The sequence below is a fragment of the Phasianus colchicus genome, chromosome Z (genome assembly GCF_987193195.1).
Source record: "Phasianus colchicus chromosome Z, bPhaCol1.hap1.1, whole genome shotgun sequence".
Classification (NCBI taxonomy): domain Eukaryota; kingdom Metazoa; phylum Chordata; class Aves; order Galliformes; family Phasianidae; genus Phasianus; species Phasianus colchicus.
Genome location: NC_143476.1, coordinates 23,959,887 through 23,982,659, shown reverse-complemented (window position 1 = coordinate 23,982,659; position 22,773 = coordinate 23,959,887). Strand labels below are relative to the sequence as shown.

Sequence of the window (22,773 nt, the reverse complement as noted above, 5' to 3'; positions counted from 1 at the left end):
GCTACAAGATATGTTTTAGTAGCCTGTGGTAGCAATGGTGATGGGAGGATGATTGGACTAGATGATCTTGTAGGTCCTTTCCAACCTTGTGATTGTATGATTCTATGAGGACAACAAAGATGTTAAGGATCTGGAATGGCTGAGGGAACTGGGATTGTTCTGTCTGGAGGAGGCTTAAGGGAGACCTTATCATCTACAAATGCCTGAAAAGACGTTGTGGTGAGGTGGGGCTCGACCTTTTCTCCCAGGTTACAGTGATCGGATGAGAGGTAATGGCCTCAAGTTGCACCAGAGGAGGCTCAGGTTGGATATGAGGAAATACTTCTTTTCAGAAAGAGCGGTGAGGCAGTGGCACAGGCTGTCCAGGGAGGTGGTGGGGTCACTGTCCTTGGAGGCGTTCAAGAACCGTGTGGATGTTGTTGGTGGGCAGGGTGCGGGTGGGATGATGGTTGGATGTGGTGATTTTAGAGGTCTTTTCCAACCTTAATGATTCTGTGACAATGGAGGTGTTGGACAGGGAAGAGTCCAGAGCAGAGTAGGACCTGAAAAATGTAGAGGAAAAGAGAGGCAGGTACGACAGAGACAGAGGGAGACACTGTGCTGTTCAGGGAGAAAGGCAGCACAGCAGCAGGTTGCTTGATACACACCAACATCTCAACCAGGAAGTAGCATGGCCAAGTCATGCATGTTCCACTCATGCCAAGACTACATGAAAGGATGGACGGCAAACGTGACAGTACAAAAAGTTCTGTGTGCATGGAGGAATGGAGCGGGACTTTTGTGGCACTCAGCAAGCACGGCCTGCCTGCCCCTGGCCCAGCCGGTGCACACTTTTGGCAGGCACTCTCGTCCTGCCTCACTGTGGAGGAAGACCGAAAAAAAACCAAACTCAACCAAAGAACGGGTTCAGGGGTGGAATGGGAACGACCCTGCCTCTCCCAGCCAACAGCGAGCTCCCCAGACTGCTCCAACGAGTAACAATAAGCGGTAGGAAAAGCTGCTCGGAGCATGCGCGGTGGTCCTGGCTTTTATTATGATGATGATTTTTATTACTACTTTTCCCTTTAAAAAGGCCTCGGCCGACCCGCGCTCGCGCTCCCCCCAGCTCTTCCCCGGGGCCGCCCCAACCGGCGCGCCCGGCAGCTCAAGCAGCGCTTCGGCGGCGCTGGGCGGTGCCGGAGGGCCCGGCGGAGCACTTCCTCTTCCTCCCGGAGCAGGAGGAAGGGGCCGGCGGCGCTCCAGCGCGGCGCAGGCGGGCGGTCCCGGCGCCGCCGTCGCTGCGGCAGCGGGCGGGGCGGAGCGGAGGGGAGCGGGCAGGGGGCGGCGCCTGGAGCCGGCGGGGCCCGGAGTCACCGTGTCACGGCGCCCGGGAAGCCGCCGCCGCCGGATCCGCCCCCCGCGAAGCGAAGGAGGGGAGGAGGAGGAGGAGGAGGAGGAGGAGCGGGAGGAGGGGAGGGAGGCCGGCTCCTCGCCGTCTCTTGTATATTTGCCCCCTTTCAGCCCTCGCACCGGGGCTCCGTGCGCGCGGCGGCGGTTGGTGGCGGCGGTGGTGGCGGCGGGGGGCCAGGCCGCAGCGGCGCCCGAGCAGCCCGCGGGAGCCCCGGGACGGGCCTGGGCCGCCGCCTCCGGACTAGGATGTCCCGACATGAAGGTAAGCAGTGCGGGCCGGCAGGCCGCGGGGGCGCGGGGCTCGGCCCGGCGCCGGGGCCTGGCGCGGCGCCCTCTCGGGCCGACCATCATGGCGCCGCCGCCGCCGGGAGGGGGCCCGCGGAGCCGGCGGCGGCGGAAGGAGGCCCCGGCGGCGGAGGGCGGCGGCCGGGCCGCGCTCTGCAGTGTCATGGGAGGGAGGCGGCCGTGACGGGCCGTCTACCCGCGCGGCCTGCGGCGGGGCCCTCCGGCCGCGGGAGCGGGGCCCGCCGGGGGAGGGGGGGCCGCCGCTCCTCCGCGTCCGAGGGCGGGCGGCCGCGAGGCCCCTTCTGCCCCCGGCGGGCCCGGCCGCGATGGGCGGGCCTGCGGGGGGCGCGGGGCGGCCTGCCGACGTGTCCGCCGCCAGGGGTAGCGGCGCGTGTTGTGGGAGTGCGGGAGGTCATCGCGTGCTGCGCGCTGCCCGTGTGCCGCCGTGCTACGGCTGCGGGCGGGGCGGTGCGAGAGTTACTGGGAGTCAGTCGCAAAGAGCGGGGCGAGGGAGGGCTGAGCGCTGGGAATGGGGCTGTGCGAAAGGGAGCGAGGTGTCGGGGAAAGTCGCTTGGCTGCTGCTGTTATTTTTGCAGCCTTGCTGTCCGCAGGTAAGGTATTTGGGATAGTACGAAGACGCTCTTTTTGCTGCACTTAGTCACCTGAAAGCGTAACTTTCTGCCATATTGGGAACCTACTCCAACACCCGTCTCCATTTTCTCTGCTATCTCATTTCTCTCTATTTATTCCTAATGTATTTTGGCAGAAACGCTGTAGGACAACTTGGTGTCGGTGGGTAATACTGCTGGCATTATGTTGCTAGCTTGTTGTCAGCCCACAGGACACTGTGTATGTTTTCTGTCTCACTATCTCACGTGTGTCTTGCTAAACAGGAGCGCTTACTTGTGTGAACAAGTGATTATTTTGCCCAAATCCACAAGATCGTACTTTCTTGGATTAGAGAAAACTTTGTGTGAACACCAGATCCTCTCCTTTTTCCCCTTCCTCCTCCTCCTCCTCCCCAGCTTCTTCTCTTCTGTGTGCAGTACATCTTTTCCCAAGAGGGTGGAGATGAAGGTGCTGGATTTGTGTGTGGCTGAAAATTCAGCTGATAAAAAATGAGTGAAATGAAGATTGGTTACAAAGTTTTATAGTGAGTTTATGTGATAATGTCCTCCATAAGTCTTTCTATGGTGCTTGCATTCATGATACTCTCTTTGAAGTACAATAGTAGGGTACAAACTTTTCTAGATTGAACAGGTGAAAATTATCGAAGAGATATCCTGTTGTTTGCTAGCGTTTTTCAGAGATAAGTGTGTGGAATGTGTTGTTTGTTTTTTAAAGAAAAAGGTGGTGGTATATGCTAAAAGGATGCTTTGCTCCTGAGCAGCCTTTCTGTTGAAGTAGAGAAAATCTGAAAGTTTCTTTACAGGTATATTTCTGATGAAGTCTGTATTGTACATTTGCGTGATGGGTGTCAGTTTCTGATTGCTACAGCAAGAGTGGTGTTCCTATGTTTTTACGTTGATGTTTAGATGGGTGTGATTTGTAACTAAACCAAGCTTAGTGTTTTCTTTCTGAAGGGGATTCTTCACTGTTTCTTCTTTTTGAAAAACTGAAATAGTTTCTCTCTGGTTCTCTGTTTACTTCATGTGTTTTGTGTTCATTGACTTCTGTTGTATGGCTAGGATAGCTTCTGTTAATACTGGAAGCATGCTTTTCAACTCCTAGGAAAAGAGGCTTAGAGACTTGATTCCATTAGAGATGGAGAAATCCCCAAAGTGAAATATTTGCACAAAAGTAATTCTTGCTTCAGGTCTGTATAATGCCATTTGTAAGTGAAATTTTTGATCTAGTGTGACTTAGTAGAGAGCAGCTGACTTTGGATAGCAAGTTTTTATTTTTAATAAGTCACACCTTTTCTTTGTTCTGCCCTAAAAAGGGCCCCATTCTGAAAGTTACAAACTTGATTTATTGGTTGTGCCTGGCATAATTTAGAACACTGTACCAGTTGTCTGATAAGAATGGATGTCTCCAGAAGGGTAAATGCTGGAGAAGTTGTTCTTCCAGAATCTTGGTATCACAAGTTTATTTAAAACTTTTTATTTAAATAGGCCACAAAGCATCTGATGGACATATATGCTTATATGCCACTAGAGTTGCCTGCCTGTTTTTGTTGGTGTAATCATCTATGAAGTGCAGTAAGGTTGGTTTGTTTTAAATCAGTTTTGTTATCTTTCAGAAAAAAAATCTCACCATCCCTCTTTCCTCTGTGCTCCCTTCTCACCAATGAGCTCTGGGCTCACATTTTTCCCCACTTGATGAAAGTAGATATAAATATAACTTCAATTATTGTTCTTCTTTCCTTAAGTATTCTTTTGGTGTTTCAGAGGCTTTCTGGTAGTACTGGCAAGTGTAATCATTAGTGTTTATCTTCCTTTTGCTATATCTGCTCATTTCTAATTTTTTAAGACTGTCTTTGTTCTGTGACTTGTGTTAAGGAACTAGCTATTCCCTGCCTTTGGTTTTGTAGAATGCAACATGAGGTCACTCCCAGGTCTTGGATTTCATGTCATTGCCTTCTCAGGAGTGATTCATTGTGTTTCTGGATTAGCCCTTCTGTTTAGGAGGCTATGGTGGTGTAACCTTTAGCTATGCTACCAAGCAACAGACAGGTGAATTTTTATGTTCTGAAATGTACAGCAGAAAATACCTTGCTTGTTGTAAATCTACTTTCTGTACACATGCATGAGTAATGGCTCTTTTGTACAGCGGTGCGCAGCACCCAGAACAAGAGAAAGGGGAGAACTGTAACTTCCATTGATGTCATTAGAAGACTTTTGCACTCTTTTTTTTTTTTGGTGAAACAAGATTGCTGTAGCATTTCTGGCCATCCAAAAGTCCAAAATTCTGTTTTCCTGTTGCAGCGGTGCCAAAGGAACTCTCTGAACCATGTGATTCTCTCTTGCATACCCTGCGTCTCTGCTCCCTGCTTCTCTTCCATCATGTTTCTTATTTGCATTTGGGAATGTATTCTTTAAGTTTCATAAAGCTAGCAAGTGTAGAAGTCGTGTGTTTGTGGTGTTTGGTTTTTATGATGGTGCCCATTCATCAGCATTTCTTATGAACCAGCAGAGTTCTGCAGTTAATCCCAGTTCCACATGAAGCACGACCTGGATGTTAATAACATATAAAAGGAGAGCAGTGACTAGCAGGCCTGGTGGAGTTCTGGAATTGCCTGCTGGCTTCAAACTCCTCATATAAAAGGAAGTGTAACTTTAGTGCCACTGTAGTGGTTTTTTTTTTGTGTGTACTAATGTCTTTGAGTCAAGTACCTTATTTGTGATGCATCTTAAAAAGAAATGCACAAAACTACATGAGCCAACCATTTGAAAACAGTTAATATCAAGGTAGTATTAACTCCAGTCTTGTAGCAGTGCTGTTGAAAGAGTCTGGGCCAATGATGTTTTCTGTATGGTCACATACAGAGCATTAGTAAAACTTTATCCATAATAAAGTCTTGGAAAACATTGCAAACTGATTTCTGACCCTCCAAATGACGCAATAATTGTACCGTACTTGATCTGCAGAGGGATACCACAAATTTCTGTCGAAGCTAACAGCACCCAGCTGGTGATAGATAAGTTCTAATATTTTGTGTAGTGTCAATTATGTAAGTGCCACCAAATGCACAATTAATGTGCTTTTGTATGGAAAACCTTTAATTCGGGTAATGGAACTACACATCTTCTGTACAAAATAGTCAAAACAATCCAGTCAATGAAGCACTGCATTTATTAATTAAGAAATGCTTGTGTGAGACTGTTATAATTAGTGCCTTCTGATGCATTTTAATATTATGGTTTCATTTTGCTGTTCCAGAAGACAGAGTAACAACAAATTCTTTCATATATTACTGTTGTTTAGATCTGTTTTGTAGGAAACAAATCAAGATTAAGTTGACGGTTTTGCACGTACTTTGAAACAGTGGGTTTTCTAAATTTGCTCTAAGATGTTACTCCGAGAAAGTGTTTTCTAATTGCATAAATCAAAGTTGTACTCGTAGTTGCACTACCATGTTACCATAATTAAAAGTATAGTGCAATATCTGAAAATCCACATAATGTGATAATTTATCTAGTGAGAGTATGTTCAGAACACAAAGTAAGTTAACGTTAAATGGCAACAGCTGCAAATGTGATGCAAAGTGATGTTACATAGTAATTGGCTTTATTATTAAACTATTTCTTGTATTCAGCAAGAAACTGAATCATCATTTAATAATAAAAAAAGCTGTGTGCATTAGTGACATTTTAGCCAGCGTGATACTTCTTCAGTTTTGAGGCAGCTACATTTTCATTTAAAAAAATGGTTTCTATCTATTGGTTTGTGAAGAGTATTGCATGTGAAGCAATATGCTGGTGTCCCTGCAGTGTGTGAACAAGGTCCTCTGAAAATAGGTGGCAAGACAGACCACTTCTTCTCTAAGACTTATACCTTATGCAGTAAAAACTGGTGTAGAACTGTGGTAGTTCTACCATCACTAGGTGGGTTTGTGGTGAGAAGACAGTGGTTAAATAACTCAGTTTGGGATGATGGTGACTGGGAGGGATTCAGAGAAGGTTTAGAAAGCTGTGCAAGTTGCATGAATGGGGCTGGACAAACAGAATTCATGCATCTTAAATAAAAAGAAAGTTAGAAAGTTTTTCAAGTGCTTTGCCTGCTTACACTCCTAATACTAAACAACTTTGAGGGTGAGTTGTGTCACTGCTCTCAGTTGTGAAGGTCTTACTTCAGTTACATTTAATAACTATAGAAACTGAGCGATGACTAATACAAAAAAAGGTTAGCACATTCAAGAAGCAGCTGGACACAGCAACACTCTGAAGAACTGTGCTCAGTTGAGCCCTCAGGAGTTGGGATGTGTCAGAATTCAGCTGCACAGACAACACTAACTCCACCTTCTTTGAGTACCTGTGAGGTTTAGTGACTTGTTAGAGCCATGTGTTACCCCCACTCCTACCCTATAGGAGACTGCTATATGTTGGGGCATGGCTCTGCATCTGAAACTGCGGGGAGAGAGCAGGTAGAGGCACTGCAGGCAGAGGGGGTGGTTGAATTCTGTGGGAAGTGGAGCAACCCAACTTCCTTTCTCTGCTTCGCAGTCCATGTGGAAGGCAGGGCAGATCACTTAGGAGACAATTCACAGGTAGCTGTTAGCTCCTGGTCTTAATTTCATGAAGGCCCGATCCAAGCTTTAGGCATTTGGACATTTGCAGCTGCAACTGTAAGAGCTTAAGTGATATGCTTTGGAAATAGACCTGTCTATAGAAAATCAAATGCTCTGGAAAATGGATCCTTTGGCATTTCAAATTGGGCAGCTAGATTTAGTGGACTTGCGGTTTCAATCTTTGTGTTTTGGTTTCCATCAGTTTCAGGGGAAGAATTGTACCACTTTGAAGTACTGTGAAAGTTAATCCAGTATTTGTGCCACACTGAAGTCTTTCTGATTTTTTTTTTTTTTCCTGAAAGCACTTCTCTATCAGAAAAACTATCGTCAGTGCAAGTTTTTAAAAGTGTGTAGTTAATAAAGGCTCAGACAGACCAGTGATTATAACATTTAGTGATATAATAGTTAATTGTTTCTTTGTTGAATGGTGCACTGAGCAAGATAGTTGTGTAAGACTACATTTTCTACAGATTCAGATCGTTGGTTGATCTGTACTTTAATATCAGCAAGGTTTTAAGTATTCAGTTTTTTGTTCTTAGAAGATCTAGCATAATGGAGGAGAGATTTACAAGCTTGATTGGAGGCAGGAATGTCACTCACCTATATGGAACTGGCATTGCATGTTGCTGTTTGCAGCTTGTGCATGCCAAGCTCAGATTGACACTCAGAGCTCAGGGTGATGTTAGCAACATGGAACATATATGAGGTGAAATTTCTGCATGGTTAGAAATTGCAAAGGTGTTTACCTCAGACAACTCCTTTCTTTCTGAGTCCATAATCTCAGTTTCCTAATAAGATAAGATGATACTCCATTTATTCAAAAAGGTGGTGAAAACTGAAGTGTTTGTATATACATACAGTTGGTATGTGTTGTAAAACAAACAGAAGAGTTCTACTCCAGTGTAGGTTGAATCTGCCAAGTATTCAGATCAAACAATTAAAACTTTGGATTTGATATTAAGCTACATGCTACATGTCTCTTGACTGTTTCAGGTTTGAATGTGGCAGCAGATTATTTCAAGCCTCATGATCTCTTTGGTTCCCATACCTTTCCTATAGCATCACCTGAACATCTAGTTTGAACTTATTCCTATCATCATTCTGTGTTTATTATACTTGTGGTTACCCATACCTTCATCTTTGTGTAGCACTGTTGTAATAACTTTTACACAATGAAGTAGGACTGTTTTGGATTCAGTGCAGAGCATAGGCAAGCTCCGTAGCTTTATGGTGGACAGTATGTATAAAACAAGGCTTCAATTTTGATCTGTTTAAAAACTTTTATTCACGTTACTGACACTTGCTAAGCTGATGAGTAAGGTCTTTCCTGAGTTAAAATTGCAGGGCATCATCATCAAAATGCCTTATCTTTAATATGCCTTTCTATCTCTTGTGTAATTTCTCTTAATCCATAGGTCTCAGAACTGTATTTCAGAGGTGCTTGCAGGTGCTTGCATTATTTCTGCCACTGGATGTCATTCTTACTTGGAATTCAATTTTTAAGTATGGATATAACTCAGAGGAGCCTCCAAAGTGTTTGGCAAAACATACATGTGTATGAATGTTTCCAGATTTGTTCAAGATGCAGTATGGATATTAGAGGGAGGCTGGATTTGTTTCATGAAATCTGTATTTTTTGGTCTTAAAATGTGATTTTTAGTATATTTAGTTATTCCAGAATTCTTGTTTTTACTATGTGTTTCTCACCCTGCAGTGAATTTCATGAATGTGTTGGTTTCTTTTTTTTTTTTTAAATCCTGATAGCTTTATTGGGAACTTCTAGGAGACTTTATCTTAATGTTGTACCCACTTGTAATTGGAGACCTGGGAGAATCTCTTTAAGCTTTATTACAGTCAAACAGGAAATCTGGATGTGGGAAACAATTTTCTCCCATTTGCAGCAGAGTATCAGGTAGGGAGTTCATCATTCTTAAAGGCATCTCTACTCAAACTAGGAGTAGTGCTGGCATTGTCCGTTTCTGTGAGATTTATAGGTGCAAGTCTGTTACAGATTTTTTTTTACTCATGAAGACATTTCAGTGATATACATTGTTTACATGTATTACTACATGCACTCTGGTAGTCTGGATTTGTTTTTAATTTTATTTTTCAAACAGAATTTCACATTTTTCACGAAAATACTTCTCCACTTTTGATTTGGGTCATCCCATTATCTTCGTGACAATACAGCTAAAGAAAGACTTGGTTTTTTTTTTATAATCAGTTTCTTTTAAACATCCTGCAAGATATGAATGAAACAACAAACTGAGTTTAAAAAATTAAAAATAAAAATCTGGATCATAACTTCACTTTTTTTTTTCTACCTCAGGTCAGATTTGGTCTTCCCCCATCACTTCTGCTATGACCTGGTGCCAGATTCTTTTTGGGAGGCAATGTTTCTTGTCTTGACTGACAAGAGGTGCTGTCTCTGGTAGGATAAATTCTCTTCTTTATTTTCCTTCTTTTTTGTCTTTTAACTCTATCCCTCAATTTCATTTTTTCTTTGTTGGTGTTCTTTCTTCCATTTGCTGTTCTGTCCCTCTCCTACTTCTCTTCATAGAGAGGGGGTATTTTTTTCAGGAAGATCTGGGAAACTGTAGGTCCATGTTGGAATCAAATGTGGCTGAAGTTTAACGCCTGCCTCTGGAAGCCTCTTTGAAAAGCAGAGCTTTATTATTTCTCATTAACACAACTAAGGCTAGCCTAAGGAAGTAAGCATTGCCAAAAATATTTTTAGACAGTAGGTTCTTCAACTGTTGTAGAAAAATTTCTGTTTAGGTTTTCAGCTGAAACAAATTGGTTTCGGAAGTGAAAATTCTGTTCAATTACCTGGATAACACCGAACCATTCTTAAACTGCTTGTTGAGGAGGGTTATTGTATAAAACTTTTAAAAACAGTTGCAAGTGTGGGTGGTATATAAGGTCTGATTTCTTTCAGCTTATTGATAATAAAGGATATTACTGTTGGCCAGTTTTCTTAGACTGTATTTACCCTAGGAAATTGAAAGGATGAGGTGAAATCCTTATGTATAAACAGTCAAGGAATTTGCATGAAGTAATTAGACAGATGGGAGAAAGCTGTTTAAGACCATCAATATTAATATTGCAATTCTAAACCGACTTCTAAACAAATTCTGTACCTCCTCATACCAACTGAGTTACTCTCCAGATGCTTGATAGTGTGGCAGGAATGTGATGGCAGCTCCTGGCAGCAAACATCTGAGCACGTGCCTACAGTGGCATTACAATTATTTGGAGGCATCCTGGAGGTGGCTGTTTGGATTGCAGTGCTGTGAACTGTTGAAGCTATGATATTTCCTGGGTACCTGCTTTGAATGTCCTCACCCAAGCAGCAGTAGATCCTGTTAGTGTGTAATCACGAAAGGACTTATGTGATTGCCTTTAACTTGTCTTTGCTTCTGGATAATTAATTACAGCAAGAGAAGTTTATTGTTACTGTATCTTTTTAGCGTAACTCACTAGTACTTGTGTGTGTTAGCTGCATGCTTAGAGATTAGTTTTCACCTGGAATAAGTTTGAAACTGCTGGCAATACTACTCTGTAAACCTTTGATGGTTAGGCCTGCTTTTATAGTAGAAGGAAATTAGCTCTGAAGAAATCTGTGGTTTGGACGCAAGGGTTTGTCTGCGCTTAAGGTCCCATCATTTCACTTTCACTTCAACAAAGCGCGTGTATGACTTATCGCAACAATTTGCATGTGTTTTTAATACAGGCAGTAAAGATGAGGTGTGCTTTACACAAACGGTGTTAAGTGTACTCTTGTTATGTGTGTATAAATATGCAAGCTGAGGTTGCCTCTGCAAGTGGAAAATTTACACAGTGAGAAGCAGCTTGTGGTTCACTAGTGAAATCAGGTCTACAAGAAAAGCTTCACAAGGGATAATAATGGTGGAACTTAGCTCACAACTAGGCAAGCATAGGTTTACCACTGCAGTTTTGTAAAGTTTCTTAGGACTTTGCCTTCTTACCTTCCAAAAATAAGTCCATTATCTTCAGCACCTAAGTTATTGTTAGTATCATTTTCATGTATTTCAAGTAGTCTTTTTCCATTTAAAGCCAGGGTTAGAGAGAATGAATTAAAGTGGGGAAAGAACTCAGGATGTCCTTTAATGCAGGTGCAGAAATAAGCTACAGTTTGCACAACTGTAGCTGTAATTATAGACTTTCCAATATAGATGAACATAACATAGCTCATACAGTATTAATTCCATACCTGTCCGCTGCTGTTGTGTATGCTGCTCAGATGAAACAAAGATGTTAGCAAGTATGTCTGGATCTCTGGCTGTGAAAATGGACGAGTCTGTTGTTCCACCTGCAAACAGAGGCTTTAGAAAACCTAATGTAAAGGTGAAGAGCCCATTTGTTCTTTTGACTGCAGAAAAAAAGAGATGCCGTGACCTGAAAAGTACCTTTCCCCAGATTGTTTTGGCATAAGGCCTCTGGATTGCCAGGAGAAACTTGACAGAATATCAAGCGTTCCTTATTCTGGAAGACTTTTGTGAGGAGCTCAGGAAATAGCTTGATTTTGCTGTAGGAGAGTAGCTTTATTAGTGAAAAATGTCTTCAGGATAATTGGCTGTTATCAATCAAAGGCAGAGGTTGCTACAGGTAATGTTTTTCTGTCCAAACTGCTGCCTGAAATTTACTTACAAGCAGAATATCTGCAGGATGCAAACTCTTAATGTTACATTAAAAAAAAAAAAAATAGTATAAATTGAAGACTACATAAGTTTTGGGGAGACAGGAGTTTAGCCTGATATGATGCTACTGTCTGCAGTGTGCTTGTTAGTACAACAGTTGGAGCCAGTTAGTACAACTCAGGGCTCCGTTACTGTTTTGTTCCTGGAAGCATTGAGAAGTCAAGGAGTGTGACTGTAGAGCAGAAGGAGTGGGTTGTGGAGAATAGTGTGTCAATAGACTTTTTTAGCCAAGAATTAAGTACTCTGGGCTGATACTGGTCAAGGTGCAGGACTCCTGACTCTGGCTTTGAGGAATGCTGCAATGTATTCTTTCAAACGCGATGTATTCTTTCAGGTCAGCAGATGATGATTACTTGTAAGCAATTGAGTTGAGCATTTTGTTGATCTTCTTCAAAACACATTTTTCTTCTCTTTGTCCTTTTTCATTAATTAATGCTCTTGGAAAAACAGACACTTTTGTACCTGTATAGTAAGCCACAGCATTAAACATCGCTATTGTGGAAGAAGATGCTGCCTGTGTGCTCCTTCATGGTGCTGAGTATCTGGAGATCTTGGCAGCATATAGCAATTGTAAATGTCCATACTGTCCTTTATTTGGAGGAGGGCCAACTGGGCCCTCAGAAGGGCATGGCATGGGCACTTCATGCAGGGCATTGAAGCAGAAGAGAGTGCAACCAAGGCGAGTCCTCCCCACTGAGGACACCATCTAACCAATTGGCTGCCTCCCAGACTACAAATCTAACTATGGTCTCCAGAAGGCCAAAGGCTCTTGCCAGTAAGACTGTGTCAATCCAAACAGCCTGCCCAAAAACGTGTCAGTTCAGGTCTCCAGCTGCAGTGAGCACCTGAGTCTGTCCCTGCTGGTGAAGGGTGGCAGGCCACCTGTCTGAAATGTGAGCTGCTCAGTATGGTGGTAGAACTCGAGGAGGAGGTGGAGAGATTAAGGAACATCAGGGAATGTGAGCAGGAGGTAAATGAGTGGATCAACTCCCTGCCATACCTGCAAGTAAGGCACTGGGGTGATACATCCTAAACAGTGGTGGTGGACTCTCTGCCCTCCATCATTGATAGAGGGAGGAGACCTAGGAGATGAAGTGGAATGGACACAGGTCCCAGCTTGGTATCACAAGCAAATCATGTCCCTACCTACTTCCATGCCCCAGGTGACCCTGTGTAATAGGTTTGAGGCTCTGAAACTTGAGGGAGAGGAAAGTGGGGATGCAGTGGAAGGTCCACCCAGGAGGTTGTCTAGGGTGAAGTGGCTGACTCCATGCCTTAAGACTGCTTCTACCTAGAAGGAAAGAAGAATTATTGTCATAGGTGACACCCTTCTGAGGAGAATGGAAAGCCTTATATGTCGGCCAGACTGTACCTGTAGGGAAGTGTGCTACCTCTCTGGGACCTGAGTTGGGAACATTCCTAGGAGACTCCCTAGTCATGTTCATCCGTCTGATTGTTAACCCCTTGCTGATAGTTCAGGCTGGCAGTGGTAAAGTCACTGAGAGAAGTCTGAGGGCACTGGGGCTTTTTGAAAGGATAGACAAGGAAGAAGGGGCAGTGGTGTAGCTCTCAATGCCTTGTTTACATCTGTTTTTAACAGTCAGAGCAGTTATCCTCATGGTACTGTACTCCCTTACCTCAAAGTCTGGGATGGGGAGTAGAATAACAACTCCATTCCCACTCCTCTCTGTGATTGAGGTGGAAACAGAGACCTACTGCTCCACCTGTCACAAGTCTATGGAGCCAGATGGGATCCACCTGAAACTGCTGAGAGACCTGGTGGAGATGATTGCTGGGCTGCTTTCCACCATCTATCAGTGTTCCTGGTCAAGCAGAGAGGTCCCAGAGGACTGGCTGTTTTCAGCAAGTGTGACTCCCATCTACATGAAGGATTGTAAGGAGGGTCAGGGGAGCTGCAGGCCTGTCAGCCTGTCCTTGGCGCCAGGGAAGGTTATGGAGCATCTCAAGTGAGATCATGTGGGCTGTGTGGGTCAGCTGGAGTATCAGAGCCAGCCAGCACGGTTTTATGAAAGGCAGATCCTGCTTTACTAACTTCATCTCCTTCTATGTGACCAGGTGACCTGTCTGGTGGACTAGGGGAAGGCTGTTGATATAGTCTACCTGGCCTTCAGCAGAGCCATTGATGCTGTCTCCCACGGTATTCTCTTGTAGAAGCTGGCAGCCTGTGGCTTGGACAGATAGATACACTCTTTGCTGGGTAATGAACTGGTGGAAAGGCTGGGCCCCAGAGTGTGGTGGTAAGTGGAGTTAAATACAAGTGGCAACAGGTCACGAGTGATGATCTGGATTGGTTGTCTGGATGAGGGGACTGAAGCACCCTCAGTAAGTTTGTGGGTGAGACAAAATTGAAAGAAGTATAGATCTGCATGGTGGTAGGAAGGCCCTTCAGAGGGATCCAGACAGGCTAGATAGATGGGTTGAAGCCCATGGGATGAAGTTCATAAGTGCTGGATCCTGCAGATTGGCTGGAACAACCCCATGCAGCACTACAGTCTTGGGGCAGAGTGGCTAGAAAACTGTTCAGATGAAAAGGACCTGGTGTTGGTCAGTGCTCGGCTCGCCATGAGCCAACAGTGTGCCAAGGTAGTCAAGAAGGCCAGTGGCATCCTGCCTTGTATCAGAACTAGTGCAGCCAGCAGGAATAGGGCATGGGTGCATCGTCTCCCTGTACTCAGCACTGGTGAGGCTGCACCTCAAGTACTGCATTCAGCTTTGGACTTCTCACTACAAGAAAGACATTGAGGCCCTGGATCATATCCAAAGAAGGGCAATGAAGCTGTGAGGGACCTGGAGCACAAGTCTTATGCGGGACAGCTGAGGGAAATGAGGTTCTTCAGTCTGGTGAAGAGGAGGCTCAGAAGTGACCTTACTGTTTTCTACAACTGCCTGAAAAGAGATTGTGGTAAGGTTTTAACTAGCAATAGGACTAGAGGGAACAGCCTCAAGTTGTGCCAGGGGAGATAGAGACTGGCTATTTGGAGAAACTTTTCCAAAAGCATGGTGATGCAGTGGCACAGGCTGCTCAGGGAGGTGATGGAGTCACCATTCTTGGGAGTGTTCATGAACCATGTAGATGTGGTACTAAGGAGTACAATACAGTGGGCAACATTGGTGGTTGGTGGACGGTTGGACTTCATCATCTTAAAAGTCTTTTCCAGGATGATCCTGTGACTCTTCCTGTTAATCCAGGAACTCCAGAAGAGCTACATGGACTCTGAGGAATGTCTCAGAAATGAGAAAATACCAAGGAAATATTTTCAATGGATCTGATGACCTATGTTCAAGACAAAGCAGACCTTGGGATATAAGAAGACTGAAGAGACTGTGTATAACTAACAGAATTATGAATCCTTGTGCTTTCTTCTTGTAATAATTCTAATATGTTTTCTAACTGTGCACAAGAGAAATTCTCTCATTTTTCTGTACCACTGACTCTAAATTGTTGTGCTTAGTTCTGTTATATGAACTACAAATAAACAGAAAAACCACTGTGAGTAAAGCATGTTAATTGGACAGTATTTCATCTAAAGTGTCATAACCCTTTTCCAGAAAAGTTAAATTACAGGTAGGTATGAGGGGCTGAGCTGCTCAGCTGAGCGATGCATCAGAGTGAGGTAGCTGCCAGCTCTAGCATATGTGGAAGATTCTATAAGGAATGCAGTTAATTCTTACTGTTTCCTGTATGATCCACAGAGAGCTCAGAAAACCTGTTAAAGTAGTAATAGGCTTAAAATTGCCCTGGGAGCGTTGGCATTCTGTACCATAGATGGCTTGAACAGGCCAGGAGTCTCTTTCCATCCCCACTCCTCTGTGACACCACCTTGAAAGCTGCCAAGGTAAATGGAGAGTTTTAAACGCATACCCAAGCTCTTTGCTGAGCGTCTGTGGGCTATGAGGCTGTGCTATCTTCATGGTAAAACTAGCTGCTTGTTTATGAAACGCATTCGCATACCACAATTGAGAACCCAGCACAGTGTGTAGTACGGCAGCCTTAAAAATATTTGTGTTTCAAGAAGGTACTAACTAAACAAGGAACAAGTATGAGGGTGTGTGTTCTTCTCACAAACATTTGAGAATGTGAGATAGCTCAGCAGCTCAGCCAGCAAAAGACTACCTTTCCATGTAGAAATCAAGCGAAGTGCAGTAGGAAGTAAAGACCAGAGCTTTAGGTTGATCTGAAAATATTAAAATAAAACTGAAAAATGCAGCATTTATTTGTTACTGTACTAAATTAATGAGATGCAGAAGAAACTGAGGTAACACAGTGAGAATCTTTGGTATCTCCTCCTTACACAGCTTCATTATATAGGGTTTTTTTTTTGTGAAATCTGTGTTGTAGTGCTCATTTTTTTAATTAAAGATTTAAAAATCTCTTTAACCAAAGATCTGTCAGACCTGTTTGTACAGCTGATTTTCCTTATAATTAACATACCGTTTGTGCATTTTGTAACTTCAGTGTGGTATCTGTGGTACCTACAGTAAGGAGTGAGAAGACCTACTTATTTTTGACACTCCTTTTTTTCTCAAGTTATGAAGTGGGATGTCTGGTTTGATAAAATGCTTTGTCATTATGTTTGCTGAACTACAATAGAGTACAAACCTCAATAAGTTGTAGTGCATTTTAGGTTTTTTGTGTTAAGGCATACTTTCCAAATTTTTAGAGCTGTGCAGTAAATAGGTGTTTTTTATGCAATTGTCATACATTTATTGCAAAGGAATAGTTCAGGAATCTAGTGTAACTGTCAGTTTTAGACTTTAGGCTTTGATATGGTGATGGATGCTTAGTGAGAATGTATTTTTGTAAAAGTTTTTGGCATTGTTTAATGCTCTATGTCATTTTCTATGCAAGGCTGGATGACTTATTTTCTCCTATTCAGAGGCAGGACATGAGAATGCAGCAAGTTGTTTGTGTTGGTTTTGGTTTCTGAAGGAAGGTCATAAAACTGTGACCTGACTCTTGGGGGAAATTGAACCAGAAAACTTAGGAATTTTCTTCACAGGAATTTTGCATGGAGAATTTGAAGATGGGGTTTTGGTAGGACAACAATAAATTTTTGTTTTTTTTGGTCTTGATTTTAGTGAACCGTCTAGTGTTTCCAGCAAATAGAGCAGAACAGCTATATTGACACCACAGTAGCTTTTAAGAGCTTTTGTCCTCTTCTGCCTCACTTGAAAACAGGTGCTTCTGATACTGTCTTAGTGTACTGCTAGTTTCTAGACAGGTAATCCTTGTTGAGGAAGGTGGCTGTTTTCTGTTCTGTGAGTAGTAATGAACTATCCTTTCCTATTCTTTTACATTTCTTAATATGTTCGGGATTTTATGATGCAATAATAGTGAAGTTGATGAACTTGTATTTGGTATTTGCTGCAGTAAATAGATCTCTTCCTGCCTTGTTTGACAGGCACAGTAACTTTTATGCTTGTACCAGGTGCTGCTTTCTTTTAACATGTTGGATTATGAAGTTTTTCCTGAAAGTCATGTTTTCTTTGAACAGAACTACTAAAAATAACATTTTTTCTTAAAACTTGTTTGAGCTAGTTGCAGAAGAAGCATTAGTAATTGAAGATTTGTGAGCTGTGATCCATAGATCGGTAATGGCTTTTTAGAGTGTTTTGTGATAGCTATTTAGGAAGATTATTTGACTCCATGTTTTCAGATGCTGTTAGGATCGTTACTAAATCAGCCTGAAAAGGAATTTTGGTTTTCTATGTAGAGAATGGATGAGACTGTAAGGGAAATGTTTAGAAGATGATTTCTGGTAACTTTTGATTATTTACGCATATATATGCGATACAACAGGAGAAGAAAAAATATAAGTGATAAAGCTAAAAGTACTGTTACTACTGAGAGGAAGAGAAGGCAAGGAAGGCCTTTATGTGGTTGGCAAGTGGCTGGGTCCAAAATTCAGGGACCGTAGGAGTAACTAGCAAAGAAGTATGTGTAGTGGAGAAAGGAATGGAACAAATGCAGAACTTCACTGGATTTTGCATTAAACCTTTTCTTGCTTTAGAATACTACATTTCCCACAGCACTTTTCTGCTGTAGCTTTTCATCATAAGCAATTGTTGTTTCTGCGGGCTTGTTATCTGCCTGAGAAGCTGTTTTCTACAAAGAGTGGGAGTAGAAGCAGTTGCCAAGGCAGTCTGTTTATGTTCATAGTAAGAAAAATGCCTGAGAGCCTAGGGTAAAACACTGCATAAATGGGTATACTGTAGTTTAACCTCCTGTTAACATGACTGTTTTAAAAATGGAAACATTTTCTTTTGTGTTCAGAGAAACTGGATTATTTTTGCAAGTTGAGACCTTGTGTGGTACTATGCAAAGAATTTTTTTATGCCATTGTGGTGTCACTCAAAAGTGGTGCTGTTGAATCTAGGCTGTAAGTTTGAAAGTGTTCATCTCTATAAGGCTAGTTGGGTTGTATAAAGTTGTATAAAGCTTGCTGGCTAATGGGAAGGAATCTAGCTATGGCCTGCCTTGTTTTAGACATTGCTTGCTTCTTTCCCTGCCTCTCCTGGCTGCTTTCAGGTTTTGTTTTCTTGACATGAAAAGTCTGTTTATTTCTAGGCTGCTCCCTGCAGGTTTTTACTATAAGTCTCATCTGCTGTGGGTTGTGTTTTTCTCACAAGGCATTACTGAGGGTGTTTTTGAAAACTGCTGTCTTTCACTTCTAGCCCTGTGGTTGTCCAGCCGGTGCTGCATACATGTTGCATCGCTGCTTGTGCTAAATCTTGCCTCCTCTCCATGCTGAATGAGAGATAGGGTTGCCGTGATTCCCTGTTTTTTGAAAGGGTCAGGAGTGGGTCTGGGTGTGAAAAAAGAAATAAAACTGTCTGTATGTCAGACATCAGAAGTACGTACAGGCGGTAGCTAGATAGAATACTTAATTTCTGCTGAGTTTTTTGCAAGTATTTACAGTAAAAACCAAAGAGTTTTGCCTCTTCCAGGTATGCTGAGAATTGATGTTTTTCTCTTACCTGTCTGAAACAGTGGATAGTAGACTATTAAGCTGTAAAGCCTTTGAACTTCTCTGCTTGTTTGAGCCACACTACATGGTTCTCTGTAACGCCTGATAAGACACATCTTGTTCTCCTTGTTGATTTTTCTTTTTTTCCTCTTTTGCCAATCTTCTTAAATAGCATTCTTAATCAAAATATGCAAAGACTGCATAATTTTGGCAGGGCTCAGCAGAAGTACCAGTTTTTCTGTTTTATTACTCCTTAGAGTTTTCTTAATGTTTCTTCACATTTCTTACACTGTAGAATTAATTATTTTGTGGTGATGTTCTTCCAAGCCTAATTCCTTTTCAGTTCATGTTAATCTGTTTATCTTTAGTCCTGAAAACAAGTCAGGAACTCGGTCCTGTTCTATTAAAAAAGGAACTTTGCCACTGATTTTACTAGATATAGGATTTAGCCCAGTGTCGTTACTGTTATTTTCTTGCCTTGGCACTGTTTACAGCTTTCCACAGTTTAAGTATTTTTCTGTTAATAGAATTCACGTGCTGTTTGCCATTTCCCAGATTAATGGAGTTGTTAAGTAAGATCGTGACTGGTGTCAGTTTCTTTGCTATCACATTACAAACTTTCTGTGCTGTAATAAATGAAATTTGTGTAATTTTAATTTGTTTGCAATACTTTAGCAGGCTTTTGTGTTGTGGGGGTTTTGAAGGCCAAATTATATTAATAGAAAGATCAGATTTGAGACATTGTATGAAATATTCAATTAGAAGCCCAAATCTGCTTGATCATGAGTTGTTGCAGAATATATGGCAGTTTTTAGTTCTATTTTAAAGGTCTGTGAAGTATGTTCTGGCACCTTTGACCGTCATTTAGTTTTCATGAGATGTTTAAGTTTTGTTGGTTTTTAAATGCCTAGATATGTTGATTGTAATACTTTCATCTGGGAAGATACTTAACTTACTGTTATTCAAAAGTTTGGAAGTCCATGGTAGTGTTTAAGACATCTTTGTTCTGTAGGAGGCCAGGAGTTAAAACTGTAACCTGTTTGGGTTTTTTTTTTGTGAATTCAAAGGACAACAGATAAAGACCCTGATCAGGATACGAAGCAGACAAAGCATTGAAGTGTCAGTGACTATTTAATACGATTTTTTTCGGTCATTCTTTTTTGCTTTTGTTATTAACACGTATCTGAGAAAGTGGTTTGTCTTTAGTGGTATTGTCAGTAACTTGTAGAAGTGATAAAACAAAAATTAGGGGGCACAGCAAATGTTATTGCACGATGTTTCAAGATAGATTCCATGGTAATATTTTGCTAGTCAAAATAAAGCATTCCTTAGACAAGATTGACTAATTTAAAAATGTTTTTAACTGATCTCCTGCACCTGCTTTCTCATCTTACCAGAAAGAGTTGCCCAGGACTCCCACAAGCTTGTTAAAGTTCATCCATGCATGCTTTTCACATTCCGGTAGAGGAGTTGCAGTATTTTGTCTGTCTTTTCTCTACAATGTAAGTAAGGTGGTTGTTATCTCTTTAAGGAGGATGGGGACAGATCCCTCCTGGCTTGTCAGGAAGGTTGTTGCTTTGGAGTAGACTAACGTATTGATTCTTGGTAAAACGTCTTCATAAATACAGGGTTTTCAGCAGCCTATAGAGAATTTCCTGTTATGTGCATAGTGTCCCACTGATGTATATGAAGAGATAAAAGAATCTGCAGGGTTGTGTGTAAAATGTTTAGAAAGGACGTGGTTGCTCTTGTTGAGGAGAGAGAATATGTGATTGGTGTAGTCAAGAACTGATTAAGGTGGTATGTGTGCACGTGTGCAGAACATATTTTGGTGTACTTCAGGACAGAAAAAAGGAGTAATAATTAAACCTCATCTTGCAGAATTATTTGTATTATATTGCCTTTTTCAGCAGTGATTTTGTAGTAGGATAGATGAACTATGGAACCAGTGTGGTTTATCACTTGCTTTGGACAATGTTCAGTAAATTCGTATTGTTGTTTTCCTATTAGGGAAAAGTGATACTTAAAATAAAAAAGTTGTATACCAAGATCTTACTAGGCGGTTAGTAGTACTGTGTGGTTCTAAGAAAACAACTTCCCCCTTTCAGTCAGTTTCAGCTAAGTAGTGAGACCAGTGTTTCACAGCTTCTCTTTTAAAATGTTGCATGTTGTGTTTGCTTGCTTTAGTGCTTTAATGGTGGCTAAACTGTTCTTGGACTTGCTGAATAAGTGTCGTTGGTGTAGTGTGATACCACCTACTGGACAGTATGACTGGTACGTGAGAAGTACATAGAACCTGCCTGTGAGAGTATTAAATCCTGAAAGTAGAACCAAATCAGCTTTTTTCTTTAACATTAAGATACTAAAAGCTAATGAAGTATTTGTATTTGTTCAAGTGTAATTTGAAGAGTAATGAAGGTTCAACAAGATCAACTGCTGGGTCCTACACTTTTTCCGCAACAATTGCAGGCAATGCAAAGACTTGTGACAGAGTAACTGGAAGACTGTGCAGAGGAAACAAACCTGGGGGATATTGGTTGATGCTTGACTGACAGTGAGCCAGCAGTGTGCTCAGGTGGCCAAGAAGGCCAGTGGCATTCTGGCTTGTATCAGAAATAATGCAGCCAGCAGGAGTGGGGAAGTGATTGTCTCTCACTGGTGAGGCCTCACCTTGAGTGATGTGTTCCGTTTTGGGCCCCTCACTACAAGAGAGACATTGAGGCCCTGGAGCATGTCCACAGAAGGGCAGCACAGCTTTGAGGGGTTTGGAGCACAGCCTTATGGAAAGTGGCTGACGGACCTGGGATTTTTTAGTCCGGAGAGGAGGAGGCTCAGGGGTGACCTTATTGCTCTCTGCAGCTGCCTGAAAGGAGGTTGTGGTGAGGTGGGAGTCAGCATCTTCTCAGATGTAACTTGCAATAGGACGAGAAGGAATGGCCTAAAGTTGTGCCAGTGGAGATTCAGGTTGGATGTTAGGAAATACTTTTCAGAAAGAATGGTCAGGCACTGGAATGGGACGTGGTGGAGTCACCATCCCTGGAGGTGTTCAAGAAATATTTAGATGTTGCACTGAGGAACGTGGTTTGTCTAGTGGAAAATACTGGTGATAGGTGGACAGTTGGACTTGGATGATCTTAGAGGTCTTTTCCAACCCTGGTGATTCTATGAAAAACAGCCTTCACTGTTGCATTTAGACATGGTGGTCTCCCTTTCAAAGTTGTGTTTTTTTATGGTGTTTTAAGGACGTACTATTATTGTGGTTATTACTTCGTTCTTTGTCTGGTTTTAATACTGCGTTATAAAAACATATAGTGAGATAGAAACAAGTTGACTGACTTAGAGCATTTGGAAAATTTCAAATGAGGACAAAGCACTGTGAAGCTCAGTAGTACAATTTTCTCATCCCTTATACACAAGACTTAATTTTAATTACCTGGCCAAATACTGGTTTGTGTCTGTGACTGTTCCCTGACTGACTTACTACATGGGATATGCTTTTCTGAAGTGGAGGTAGAGCTATATGTGGAAGAAGTCATGTTAAGGTTCTTGTTTTATAAGAAGTTAACGGCATGATGAAAGAGTAAGCTAGCTCCAAGGGAAAAAATGACAGTTTCATGATAAAGGCGTATAGGTGATAGCTGATACAGTGGGCTTTTGCATTTTCTACCTATATAATCCTATATAATGTTGGGCACTTAGAGAATCAATAAGAGGCAATTACTAAATGACTTAAACCTTTCTGTGTGTAAGTTCAATGCAGGGTATGATAACCTTAACAGAAAAACTTTCTTTGGCAGCTTTCTGACATGCATTAGGATCAAGATGAAAGCTGCATGGTCATCACTAACTGTCTTTGGGCCTGCTCTAGGCAATTTCCAGATGCAGTTGAAGTGAGCTTCATGAAACTTGTGAAAGATGGGGAAATGACGAGATGTGGGAGACTCTTCTTTTCTCTCTAGACCATAGAGAGGAAGAAGAAGTGCTATTCAGAAAACAAACCTTCTTGACCTTCTGGTCTGACATAGGCCTGATTTCCTTCCTTTCTTCCCCTTTCTTTCCAACTGCATAATCTTTTAGCAACTAAAGTTCTACGAGATTTCTTTGGAGATGTTCTACTCTGGTTGCTTCTCTTCCACAGTGCTACAGGAAGATGCTGCAC

General features: G+C 42.3%; 1 protein-coding gene across 3 annotated transcripts in view; it reads left to right on the top strand.

Annotated features, from left to right (window-relative positions):
- Positions 1-1,289: 1,289 nt before the first annotated feature.
- KCMF1 (potassium channel modulatory factor 1) overlaps positions 1,290-22,773 on the top strand; it is a 51,907-nt gene continuing 30,423 nt past the window's right edge. Inside the window, exon 1 of one of the 3 annotated variants that reach the window (XM_090131457.1) lies at positions 1,290-1,651. In XM_090131457.1, coding sequence (XP_089987583.1) covers positions 1,636-1,651 — 16 coding nt within the window. In that variant the 5' untranslated portion in view covers positions 1,290-1,635. Of the gene's footprint in view, positions 1,652-2,078; positions 2,286-9,254; positions 9,336-22,773 lie in introns of those variants that run through there. The other 2 variants (XM_090131456.1, XM_090131458.1) reach the window with 2 other exon arrangements.